The sequence below is a fragment of the Pelodiscus sinensis genome, chromosome 11 (assembly GCF_049634645.1).
Source record: "Pelodiscus sinensis isolate JC-2024 chromosome 11, ASM4963464v1, whole genome shotgun sequence".
In the NCBI taxonomy this organism is placed as follows: domain Eukaryota; kingdom Metazoa; phylum Chordata; order Testudines; family Trionychidae; genus Pelodiscus; species Pelodiscus sinensis.
The window spans coordinates 36,523,040-36,536,367 of NC_134721.1; the positions used below are offsets into that span (position 1 = coordinate 36,523,040).

At 52.8% G+C, this 13,328-nt stretch overlaps 1 protein-coding gene across 3 annotated transcripts; it reads right to left on the reverse strand.

The window, feature by feature from the left end:
- Positions 1–3,192: 3,192 nt before the first annotated feature.
- Positions 3,193–11,898, reverse strand: TUT1 (terminal uridylyl transferase 1, U6 snRNA-specific). 3 transcript variants are annotated; one of them, XM_006118238.4, is made up of 10 exons: positions 11,677–11,898; positions 10,934–11,124; positions 10,639–10,848; positions 10,220–10,334; positions 9,975–10,105; positions 9,630–9,856; positions 9,170–9,279; positions 8,493–8,615; positions 8,292–8,384; positions 3,193–6,364 (listed from the first exon to the last, which is right to left on the reverse strand). In XM_006118238.4, the coding sequence occupies exons 1-10, from the start codon at positions 11,747–11,749 to the stop codon at positions 5,277–5,279; spliced, it is 2,361 nt and encodes a 786-aa protein (XP_006118300.2). In that variant the 5' UTR covers positions 11,750–11,898; the 3' UTR covers positions 3,193–5,276. The 3 variants fall into 3 exon arrangements, with proteins under 3 accessions (XP_006118300.2, XP_075795400.1, XP_075795401.1); XM_075939285.1 differs by having other exon boundaries at positions 11,011–11,124; positions 11,677–11,870; XM_075939286.1 differs by lacking the exon at positions 11,677–11,898 and having other exon boundaries at positions 11,011–11,668.
- Between the last annotated feature and the right edge of the window lie 1,430 nt (positions 11,899–13,328).

Genomic DNA, 13,328 nt, shown 5'->3' on the forward strand with positions numbered 1-13,328 from the left:
CTCTTCCGCCTTCAGCCAAGGAACAGTTTGTACGAGCGCCGCCATTGGCCGTCGTGCACGTCCATTCAAGCCTGCTGCGGGAGGAGGAGGAACAGCAGCAGCAGCAGCAGCAGCAGCAGAGGGAGGGGCCGGGCGGAGGTCCCACGCGCCGGGCCGCCCCAGCTTCGAGCAGGCGTTGTCAGGCTGCTGCCGCGTGCAGGCTGAGCCTGGGCTTGGCTGCGCGTGAGGATCTCGCGCGGCACCTCGCGGGCTTGGCCAGGTTAACCCGCCGTGTAGACGCAGAGTAGGGCGGCCTTGCTGTGGTTTCGCTGCCCCCCGGGAGTGGAGTGGGCGCAGGCTCTGTTAATCCGGAATAACCTCCAGCTGGAGGGACCTTGTTGCTATGCAATGCAATGCAAAGTAATGCCCATTGGAAAACATAATCCCAGGTACACGTATAATAGGATGGTAACAACTAATTCAGTTCCCAATCGAGAGAGATCTTGAAGTCACTGGCTACATCTAGACTGGCATGATTTTCCGCAAATCCTTTTAATGGAAAAGTTTTCTGTTAAAAGCATTTGCGGAAAAGAGCGTCTAAATTGGCACGGATGCTTTTCCACAAAAGCACTTTTTGCGGAAAAGCATCCGTGCCAATCTAGACGCACTTTTGTGCAAAAAAGCCCCAATCACCATTTTCACAATCAGGGCTTTTTTGTGCAAAACAAATCTGTGCTGTCTACACTGGCCCTTTTGCGCAAAAGCTTTTGCCCGAACGGGAGCAGCATAGTATTTCCGCAAGAAGCACTGATTTCTTACATGAGATCGTCAGTGTTCTTGCTGAAATTCAAGCAGCCAGTGTAGACAGCTGGCAAGTTTTTCCACAAAAGCAGTTGCTTTTGCGGAAAAACTTGCCAGTCTAGACACAGCCACTGTGTTCTCTGAAAACATACGCTTAATGGTGCTTGGCACTGCTATGAGTTCAGGGGACTGGCCAGGATCACCTCTAAAGCTTCCTTCCTGTTTTATGAATGTGCAGCTGCAGGCAAAAAAGTGAACAGAATGTTAGGAATCATTGGGAAAGGGATAAACAATAAGATGGAAAATATCATTTTGCCTCTGAATAAATCCATGATACACAGACCCCTTGAATGCTGTGTGCAGATGAGGTTGTCCCATCTCAGAAAATATATATTAGAATTGGAAAAGGTTCAGAAAAGAGCAACCAAAAAGATTAGTGGTACGTAATGGCTACCATATAAGGGGAGATTAACAAGATAGTGACATTTGGAAAATAGACGACTAAGGGGGGAGATGATAGAGGTGTATAAAATCATGACTGGTGTGGAGAAAGTAATGAGTGTGTATAGGGTGCCTGAAGTCTTCCCTAGCCCTTTTTATAGAAGCAGTCATTTGTCTCCATTCATTGAACATGTCCTACCCTTTGTTCAGTCTCCCAATACACAGCCACCCACCCCTTTCCTGTCCTTGTGTTTGGTTGGAGGACATCCACCAGCCACCTCTGTCTCCAGCACTCCTCTCCCACCATGCACACTGACCAGAAGCAAGTCCACTTTGGATAAAATATGCCAACATTTGCTCAGGCCATGCTAAGCCTGGACCAGAAGTAGATTGCTGCAGCTGGAAAATCAGTACTGAGCCTCCCTGGTAAACCCATATGGGCCTGGGACCCAGAAACTCACCCAATCTGGCTCAATGGCTTACTGCAGCTGCAGTGAAACAATCAGTATAGCCAGTGTTAAATAGTGTACTGCACTGCAGGGTTCTACTTGGAACTATGACCCCATGCTGCTGCTGCACCCATCCCTGCCCCTGGTTAACCTACTTCTAAGGTTCTGGCTGCCCTTTCCCCCTGTGCCCCCCAGAAAGTCACCAGACCTCCTTGTCAACCTCTTCCTGACACTGGCCAAAATGGCTAGCTAGAACACCAGGAGGATGTTGGACAGGGAAGTGCACTGACTATTTCTGCTCCTCCCTTCAATCATGCATGTGGACAGAGTTACTCTGGGCTGTGTCCCTTGGCTCGCTAGACCCCTTTGAGCAGCAGGCACTGCCTGGAATTCTCTGCTTGTTGTCCCCTTCCAGTTCCCTGATTATGGCCCTATGTTCTCAGTCCAGTCTCTGTTTTTTATTAGTTGTCCCCATTTGGACCCTAGATTTAGTTGCTCCTTATCTTAGGCCTGCTCACCTCCCAGAACTCCATAGGTGCAGTGAATGCATATGCGTGTAGTCTGTCAGTTTAACAATGACATTTTCATGCTCTTTTTGTGGCTTTTGGAGAGACTCTTAAGTCCAAAGCGTGACATGCATGCTCATGACCAGATCAGGCAAAGACATTGGTCAGCATCGTGGTAGCTATAGCAGTAGTACATAGCTTTTCCCTGGCAGCTAACAATTATTTCTATCCTCTTCAAAGACTTGGAAGGCTCCAAGTTTTGTATGTTAGCAGGCTGATCTGTTTCATGCAGCCTTCCTAAGATCATCCAGTTTATTACACCAAAGTGTGTGTGGTTCTTGATACTGTCCTCGTAGTGCTTTCTGGAGTGGCCTTGATTCCAAGGTCCTTGTGCCAATTCTCCACACAAAAAGTTCCTGATTTGATGTTCAGACATCCTAATGGTGAGCCCAGCCCAGCACTGTGGAACTTTTATCAGCATGGCCTCAGTGCTTATGGCATTTGACTTGGGGAGAATCTGCAGGCTGCTAATTTTGTCCTGCCAATGGATTTCTGTAATGGCATGCAGAGACTGCATGTACAAGGCCTCCAGAGGTGCATCTACACTGCACCATAACTTGAAATAAGATATGCAATTTGAGCTATGCACATTGCGTATCTTATTTCAATGCTATGTCAAAATAGTTTATTTTGCCATTTGGTGCTGTCTGCACAGCACCAAATTTTTAAATAAAGCGCTATTCCAAAGCATTCCTTACTCCTCGTAGAACGAGGCTTACAGGGACGTCAGAATAGCAAGCCCGAAATAATAGCAAGAATCAGAATAGCAAGCCTGAAATAATAATAGCAAGAATCAGAATAGCAAGCCCGGGCTTGCTGTGAAGACACAGGATAGCTATTTGGGATACTCGGGTATCCTGAAATAGCGTTGCAGAGTAGATGTTGTCTAGCTGTTTGAGATGCCATTTGTACGGTGTGTAGGCCTCTCAGCCCTAGAAGAGAGATGTGAGCACAAAAGCATTATCAAGTTTTATTTTTGGTGAGAGGATTATGTTGTAGGAGTTCAGGACTTTGTCACATAGCTTTCTTAACGACCCATCAGTATTCTGTTTGTGATTCTGTTCACTGTCTCTTTGTCAAGAGGTCCATTTGAGACAGGTAAAACTGCCAGCATGCTTTAGTTGGATTCCCCAATGGATTATGCTTCAATATAGGACACAGACTGGTGAAGAGGACTCATGTAACACCACAGCTTCCTCTAGGCTCATTTTGAGGTCAGTTTTTGATGCTTCAGCAAAGCAATCAATGATGCACTGGAAATATCCCTGTGAGTGCTAGAGTGCTTCTCTGAAGATCTTCCTCAGCTGCAAAGAGTGCTTCTTTTAGGAGTGGTTTGGTTATTTTTGTTTTAGCGTTAAGCCTTAGAAGATGGAAGACTGAGCCAACACATCTTTATCTGATGGATATGCTGCCGTTGAGCCCTTCTGTAGCATGGTTGAGAAGACCAGCTGTACAGACCAGCATTAAATACCGGAATGTACTACAGGGCTACGTCTACACTGGCATGATCTTGCACAAAAACTCTTTAGCGCAAGAGTTCTTCCGTTAAAGTAGTTGTGCAAGAGAGCGTCTACACTGGCATGTGCTTTTGTGCAAGAGCATCCATTGCAGAGTAGACGCTCTCTTGCGCAAGAAAGCTCTGTTGGCCATTTTAATCATAGGGCTTTCTTGCGCAAGAAATTCATGTTGCCTGTCTACACTGGCCTCTTGCACAAGAACAGTTGCGCAAGAGGACTTATTACTGAGCAAGAGCATCATAGTGCTTGCGCAGAAGCCCTGATTTCATACAGTAGAATGTCAGTTTACTTGCACAAGAACACACGGCCAGTGTAGACAGGCAGCAAGTTTTTGGGCAAGAGCAGCCGCTTTGGCACAAGATTGTGCCAGTGTAGACACAGCCCAAGACTCTACTTGAAATGCCCGAAACCACATTGCTGTCATTGCACCCACACCAGCTTAACCTGTTCAGTGCTGGAAAATCCCTCTGGCATGGCATGCACAGGTGAGGCACAATGGGAAGAAGGGGCTATATCCCCTCTAGAACCCCAATCCTAGCCTGGCCTCTTCTGCTTGCTCCTGAGGAGAGAGTTGCAGGCACTGGGGCCTAAATACCTTTTCTACTTCTCTCCCTACCCCCTACCTGTTTCAGTTGGGGAAGGCAGCACTTAAACTAATGGGAGGAGGCTGTGCTGCCACATGGGACCTGCTACAGCTGAGGGAGGGATGCCTGTCCCATGACCCCAGCCCTGGAGCTACCATCACGGGGAGTGGCACCTCCCTCCCAGCCCTGGCACTGCTGTGTGGAGAGAGTTGGTGGGAGAAGGGGTTTCTCCCCACTGTAGTCCCAGGGCAGTCTGCACCCCAAACACCTTCTTTCTGGCCCCATCCCAGAGCCCTCATGCCTAGTAAGAGCCCTCATCCCCTGCCCCCAAACACAAACCCTGCTCCCACCCTAGCCTCACCCATGAATTTTGTTGTGTGCACCAATATGAAGGGGATGTGTCACAACATCTCCAGAATGGTGCACATAAAATTAATTCCACACATGTGAAAAACTTAGAGGGAACACTGGGGGGGAGGGGGGGGGCAGCTCAGCTGGGGCTGGGAAGCACTTTGTCCTGCTCAGAGCTGCATCTCTTGGGGACCCTGCCCCTTCCCAGTGCAACCTCCACCTTTGAATCCCCTTCCCATAAATCCCTCCCGCCAGCCCTCACTGAAACACATGGTGCTGCTGTTGGAACCAAGTGGCCAAAGCCAGGGTCTAACCATGCCATTCCCCACTCAGGCCCCACCGGCCCTTACTGATATTCCTTTCCTCTGTGAAGAATCATCTCCACTCCCAATAATGTGCATACAGAATACTGTCAGGCCAGCAGCATTCACAGGAGACTGGGCAAGGAGATAGGAGACAGGCCTGTGACCAGCTGGGGCCTGCCCGCTCCCTCACCCCCACCCCAGCAGCAGGACAGGCACAGCCCAGAGAGGCACATGGCTAGACCCTTTATTCCCTTTGCTGTGTCTGTACCATGTGACTGGAAAGTCAATCTAAAATAGCATCACCCAGTCTCAGGGCACTGTCCTGGCTTTCACTACTACCCCCCTCAGCTGTTCTGCCCACATATCGCTCCACCATTTTGGGCAGAAAGCCCTGCAGAAAGTGATAGAAGTCCTGGAATAGGGGGCCCTGCTGGGGGGCTGGGGTGAAGCACAGGAGGGTCCGTGTATCTTCCTGGCTCCCACCCACCTGGGCACAGGCTGTGAACCTCAGCAATGGCTCTGCCCCCCTGGAATCTCCCTCTTGCTGGATTATGGCCTCAGACACCTTCTCCTCCACCTCCAGGGAGCCAGCCTCCTGCTCTGTGTCTGGCTGGGGGCTGCCCAGGTGCCAGAGCTGGCGCCGAATGCGGCGTCGGCCCATCCAAACGCGGTGCCACACAGCACAGCTCCAGCTCATACTCTCCCCCTCCTCTGGTGCTGGGCCCTCTGCTCTCAGCCTCTTTCTGGCTGGGGAGACAACCAAGCTTCCTCCCTCATCAGACTGAGGATGCTTGGATCCCACTATGGGCTGCTCCCCTCCACCCTGCTCCGTGGGCTCCTGCGTCAGGGGCTGCCCCGCAGGCTCCGTGCAGCTGCACTTCAGCACGTCCTTCAGCACAAAGGTGATGGCAGAGCACACCTTTCCAAACCAGCAGCGACGGAAGTCCCTTGCCTGGCACAGCTGCCACCGGCTCCCAGGGGAGAGCGCCATTGGCGTGAAGGGAATGGTGAGGAGAAATCCATCGGGGCCCAGTTCCCCAGCTTCTGGCACTCCTGGCTGGAAGAGCCGCACCAGCCCCCAGGCTTTGCCCTTGCTGGATTTGCGTTGATACTGCAGGCTGCGGCAGTACTTGGCCCCGTCCCGGCAGCAGTGCTGGAACCGTAGCGCTGTCTTCTCGTTGACATTGGCTGCCACGTTGTGGCTCAGCTCAAAGGGATCCTGCACGTTGAAGGGACCCAGTTTGAGCTTGGAATCCATCTCCGAGAGCAGGAAGTTGGGCAGGGGCAGCGCCCGGCCCTCCCGCAGTGAGATCACACAGCCAGCAAAGTCATGGTCCCCAAAGACGCAGAAGAATTTGGCCAGGAGGGAACCTGCAGGGAGATGTAGACAGATGAGAGGAGGGTGGCTGTGTGGGGATGAGCCCTGCTGTAAAGTAAGGCCTTTCCCTGTAGTCATATTGTAAATTGAGGCTTTTTTCCCCTCTACAGCCATATTAGAAGAGCAGGAGTCACAGGTCAAGATGCAGAAAGTCATATCCTTACATTCCACGTGAAATATATTAAAACCATGTACTGTTGGGCTACTAAGAAGGCACTCTTGTGTTAATGAAACCCATTGTCACCAGATAAAGAAACACAGTTTAAAAAAACCTGTTTGATATTCTGTCTTCAGGGAAATCACAACAATTGTGATTGTAAAATCTATATTTCTATTATTCGGCCTTTATGCTCCCCCCTTCTATTGTTTATCTGTGTGGTCCCTGTCCGGTTCTGTGATAGCAAAATTGTTTTTGTTTGTTGCATAACCTAAGTGTAAATCAACTATGTTGATGGGGTCTCACTGCATAAAGAATTGCTTTACAATACATTAGAGTTGGTTAGAAAATTGTTTAGTCATATTTTAATAAAATGACTGGTTAAAATACAGCTAAGCAGGACTCAAGTTTCACAATATAAACCAGGCTCCAAAAGGAAGTTCTTTGGCATCAACTCCAGGACACAGCCCCAAGATCAGAGCTGCCAGAGCTCAACTGCCTATCAAACCACACTGTGCAAAAACGAGCCCCCCCAGATGATCCTGACTAGTTTTCAAGAAAAGTCTATCTGCCTAATTGGGATTGGTGAGCATCGTGTGCTTAGCCTGTGCATTCTGGTTTGGTGACTTACTAAATAGACGTGGGATACTACCCTGGAAAGCTCTTTCATTGGTAAAGGACCCATACACCTGCAAAAGATTAAGCACTGAGTCCACAGGGGATCAGTGCCTGCCGAGTCCACAGGGAATGGGTGTTTACCCAGAGCGGACTAGAGCCTGAAGCCCATGGAGGGGTAAAGTTGGGTGCCTTCTACCAGAGCCCTAGGATCTGGGAAAAGGTGGAGGTGCCTAAATAAACAGGGCTACATCTTGAGCCCCCAGAAGGGTAAAAGGATGCCCTAGAGACTCTGTAATAGAGAATTTTGTGCAAGTAACTCAGGGTGGCCACAGGGGAGTAAGGTAGGCCAAGAGGCAGGGTGCTGGTGGGGAGATGGGAGCCCCATACATTCATGAGAACACAATGGTACTGCAGAACTTGGGTAGCTCTCAGTTTGCAGAGAGGGAGCTGGGGAAGGAGAAATATGCTTCTCTCTTCTCTTCCCCAATGGCCCAGGGAACCTGCCTGCATGGGACTGCCAGCAGATCAGACTGAATTGACCTTCTGTAGCAGTTCAAGAAAACATTCATTTCTTCCATCCCCATAAGAATGGCCAACCTGGGTCAGACCAGAGATCCATCAGGCCCAGTGTCCTGTCTTCTGACAGTGGCCAGTACCAGATACCCCAGAGGGAGTGACCAGAACAGGAAATCATCAAGTAATCTCTCTCCTGTCACCCATTTCCAGCCTCTGACAAACAGAGGATAAAGACACCATTTCTACCCATTCTGGCTAATAGCCATTGATGAACAGAACCTCCATAAATTTATCTAGTTCTTTTTTTGCACCCTGTTAAAGTCCTGGTCTTCACAACATCTTCCGGCAAGGAGTTCCACAGGTTGACTGTGCGCTGCATGAAGAAATACTTCCTTTCGTTTTTTTCAAACCTACCACCTATTATCCCCAGAGCACAATAGAAATCCATCTCTTGAAGCTGGGACAATCACTCACATCCTTGTGGATTGAGACCACCCTTCTCACAACCCCCCACCCAGGCAGGCAGGATGAATCCACCTGATCTCAAGTGGCAGGCCTGTGCATACGCTGTGAATGTGGGGTGAGAGGTTATCCTTCAAGCCATAACATACACCCCCCATGGCACTCACACAGACTCTCTGTGTTGGTGTTGGGCTCCAGCCGCGATGCATCCTGGGGGAAGCTGCAATCCCAGCCGTCCACAATGGCCTGATCCCCATCCCCTAGGGATGAAAACAGAAGTGGGAGGAGGAGTAAGGTAAACACTGCCTCAGGAGCTTAAGGGGGTAATTCAGCAAAGCCAGCTGGGTGCACTATGGGATGACTCCTACCTGTCAGCTCCCTGAGCTGGGCCACTGTAGGCAGGGCTGGGGGGCAACGTGTCTGCAGGAAGAACAGAACCAGCAGGGTCAGTGCGTAGTTGTTGAGGAGGGGACCTCCCCCAAACGGGTTTCCTGAGAAGAGACGGGCTATTAGAGAAGTGGATGGGGGCCCATCACTACAGATGTTAAAAAGCATGTATTTTTGTAAACGTGTAACCACTGAAATTTTCAGCAGTAACGTGTTTACATGCAGGGGGGAGCTGGGGCCGGTGCTCATGGGGAGCCTGCTTAAAAGCCAGTTCCCTGTGAGCACCAAATCCCACCTGCCCTCCCTCCCCCCCGTACATGCTGCTGCCTCTGTGGGAGTCAGCAGCATGGGGAGAGGAGGCAGGCAGCTCCTTGGGAACCAACATGCACAGGGAGCCAGCTTAAAAGCTGGCTCCCCATAGCCCACATGCTGCTGTCTCTGATTCAGAGGCAGCAGCAGGGAAGGGGGGGGGGGAGAGAGAGAGAGAGAGAGAGAAACCATGAGGGTTAACCAGTGAGCCTAGGATCACCAGTTTACCTTACGCACAAGTACACATTCACATCCCTACCATGAATCCCTCAAATCCCAGCATGGTTTCTCCAGATGGAAGGTCTAGCTAAACTCCCACTAATGGGGGAAGGGAGGGAGAAGTCCTTACCCGCCAGACCCTGCTGCTTGGCCCAATAGCGCAACGTGTAGACCAGGGGCCGCACCCGCTCATCAGCTTCCGTACAGAACTGTAGGAAGCGTGTGTTGCAGAGCGCCAGCCTGTCAGGGAGATGAGACACGTGTGAGGGGGTGGGGGAGACACACATGCACGCTCTGAGGCACTCCTAAATCCTTGCCATTTTCCACTCCAGACCCCACCTCCCACAAGGCCAAGGGCAGCCCCACATGGATTTGGGTTGGTGAAAAAAATCTCGGGCATGAAGCCAGGATGTTTTGTCTCTCCAGAGCAGGGTCAACAGCTACCTATACACCCTGCCCTGGAAGGATGTTGTAGATGGGAGAGGCCCCTCCCGCTTCCCTCCCAGAAAGAGCTGCCCCTGCCTCCTCCCCCACCCCAGGCTCAACAATGCCCTCTCCCCATCTCCCATATACACACCCCGGCTCTGCACCTGTTGTTGATGGAGATGTCTCCCAGCAGCCCTGAGTCCTTGTGGCAGAACTTGACAACAGGACGACGGGCACTGGGCACTGCTTGGACACTGTGCACCCCTGGTACGCACTTCCGTAGCACAGCTGCCACCAGCTCGAGCACCTCAGGCACCGTTGCTGTTGCCAGATCGATGTCACTCAAGATGGAGTCCTCTGAATCGGTGTCTGGCCCTGCCCCCTCCTCAGCCTGCAAGGGGGTGCACTTAGTGCCCACCACCCATCATGCCCCACGATTGCAAAACCCCCTGGGTACCAGTGCCCATCCCCCCACTCCTCCAGGGGTCTCTGTTACCAGCCCTTCTCACTTGTGCCTCCTGGGGTGCTTTTGCAGATGCCTGGAAGGATTTTGTTTTCTCCAGGTCCAGGAACAAATCCAAGTCACAGCCATGGATGTCAAATCCATTCACCGAGGAACCAAAAGGAAGGATGGCACACCCTGCATACACACAGGAGGGAAAAGACATAACAATGGCACATGGAGCAAGGATAGGGAAGCGAACATAGGTATTTACACAAACACACACACACACACACACAGGTTGGGACTCACCCGGGAAGAATTCTGAGAAAACTTCCTGGAACAGGGTGACCAGTAGGTGCCGCAGCTGCCTCTCACTCTCAGAAAACTCAAATAGCTGCACCACCTGCGACATCTGGGCGTCCACCTGGGTGTGTGGTGGAGGAGGGAGAGGTCAACATCATCAAACACTCCTCCCCAACATGTGCCTAGGATCACATGGCCCAAAACCCCACCCCACCCAGCTCAGAACCCTGTCATCCATTTTCCTCATCGCCAAGCTCTGGGACCACACAGCCCAAACCCTCACTCCAGTGATCAACCCAGCTGCGGACAGCTCAGAACATTCCCCCATACACACACCATAAGAGAGTGTCCTTGTCCCACACAGCTCAGCAGCCACCCTTGCTCCTGGGTGGCAGAACAAGTCCCAAAGCCCCATCCATACTCACATCATCAGCTTGGCACAGGGCTTGGGTCAGCTTTTCAGGACTCAGTTGTTCACGAGGGGCAGATCCCTGCTTCTTGGGAGGCATGTACTTGAATTCCTTCTTCTCTCGAGGCTTCACCCGCAGCCGCTTCCCCCCCAAGCAATGCTGAGGGTGGGCTAGCACCTTCTCCAGCACCTCCTGGTCTTGCAGCTCCACAATAGCATAGACCCCCTGTGCACAAAAAACAAACCCTGTTAGTACTAGTGAGGGGCGTCTCATCTTCCCAAGGAACCTCTGGCCCATCCACAGGACTCACCTTGTCTTTGTCCATCACCACACTGGCCACACCCCCAAAGGCCTGGAAGTACTCACTCAGCTCAGGGGCTGATGTACCTTTATGGAAGCCGCTAACAAAGACACTGCGCAGCTCCTGGAGTTGGCGCTTGGCACGTAAGCTCTCCAGCCGCTGGTGCTTCTTCCCCCGCAGATGGTCATGCAGGCTGGGCTCTGCAGGGGAGACACATGCAGCTCAGGAGCGATGGGGAAATACAGGGGCAGAAACAGGTTGGAGATGAAAGTCACACTTCCCAGACTGCAACTTCTAGACCCAGAGGGTAATCTTTAACCTGACACAAACATCCACGTGGTAACTCTGACCTACCACTCACCCAACACGTCCAATCTGTGACCTGCATGGACAGCCTGACACTTACACCCACAAGGCCGCTTTGGCGGGACACTAATCACACTCACACCATGACACCCCAACACCGAACTCAACCGTGACCTCTGACCTGCCAGCAACCCATCCAGACCATGGTCCTAAGGTGCCGCCTCCTCTCACTGTCACCTGACGCCGGCACCAGGCCGCCCCCGCCCTCTGACCCGAGAGGGACCATGACCCCAACTCCGCCTGTGCCCCCCAGCCCGGTATCCCGGACCCCGCCCCAAATCGCCACTCGCAGACGGACGCCCACAGGCTGGCTCCGCGGGGCGCTCAGCAGCCTGCTCCCCTCCCCCAAGTGACTCGACCACGGTGACCCTGGGCTTCCCCCTCACTGTTAGCCGCAGTCACATGACAGAGACGGCAACGGAAGCCTCCACGGGGCAGCGACTCCACATCCTGCTCCATCCCGGGCCAGAACTACGCGCCACCGGAAGTGCTCCGTCCCTGATACGCCCTACCCCGGAAGCATATCCTCCGGAAGTGCCTGATCCAGCAGCGCTTCTGCCGGAGAGTACCAGACAGCAGCATAACTTCCGTCGGAAATGGTCCGCTCGGTTCCCTTTCCCCCGAGTTAGGCGGGGCTAATTGGAATATGCCGCATAGGTGGCGTAAGGGACACCGCCTCATTAATAAGCAGGAGCGGAGCTCGCTGATTGGCGGGGTCCTGCAGAGGGTCCGTGGTCGTTGGGGGCTCTGAGATCTACCTCCGGGGCCGGCCGGGACCCCCCTCTGGCCTTGCTTCCCTGCCCGAACCCCTCCCCCTCCTGTCCTAGTCCCCGCCCCTAGCCAAGCCCAGCCCGGGCAAGTGGCGAGCCTCCACCAAGCCTGCTATCGAGAAGAAAAGCTGTTCTCCCCGGGTGGCTGCAGCTCCCCCATGGCACTGTACCTGCTGGCCCAGCGTGCCCATGCACGGCGGCGACGGCGAGTGCCCCAGGAGCGGGTGTTCAAGCCCCGGATCCAGTTCCTGAACATGCCAGAGGAGCAGGTGATGCGGCGCTACCAGCTCAACCCTGAGATGATCCGAGATCTGTGTCACACGCTAGAGTGCGACCTGCAACCCTCAACTGGCCGCAGCCACGCTCTGCCTGTTTACGTCAAGGTGACAGCTGCCCTCAACTTTTACACATCAGGCACCTTCCAGACTCCAGCAGGTGATGCAGCTGGCATCAGCCAAGCCAGCATGTCCCGCTGTGTTTCCCAGGTCACAACTGCCCTGCTCCGCCGTGCCAATGCCTACATTCGCTTCCCCTTCCAGCCCCGGGAGCAGGCCCACACCAAGGAGGAGTTCCTACGCATTGCTGGCTTCCCCAACGTGCTGGGGACATTGAGCTGCACCCACGTGGCCCTGAAGCCACCTGCAGATCACGAGAACCTCTACCGCAACCCCCTGCGCTTCCACTCCATGAACATGCAGCTGGTGTGTGATGCCCATGGCCTAATAACCCATGTGGTGGCTGAGTTCCCTGGCTCTGTGCCAGATGCCCACATCCTCAGCTGTTCCAACCTCAAGAGTATCTTTGAAGGGCACAGGAACATGGATGGCTGGTTGCTGGGTGAGCCATGGCCTAGGGGTCCCTCCTTTCCTTGGCTACCTCACTTGTCAATCTCATGCACCTGCTGCACCCCTTACTTGCCTCACTCCCCAGCACCTCCACTCTCCACCACTTTAGTAAGACCCTATCTCTACAGTGATGTGGCTCCCACCCTGGCCCCTCATTGCAGCTCCACCTGCAACTAGCAGCCAGGGAAGTAACCAAGGCTACCTACCCTACTTGTGATGAGATTGCCCAATTATTCGAACTTAGGTTGTGTGGTGAAGGCTCTGTGACAGCTGCTAGTAACCTTCACCCCTCACCCCACCCTGAATTCCCTGCTAAGTGTAGGGAGCATCCACCCACTCAAATTCTGGCACATGCCTCAGTCTGCTGTCTGGAAGAAACTCTGCAAGGGAGAAAGGAACATTATATCTCAATAGGCCCTTCCT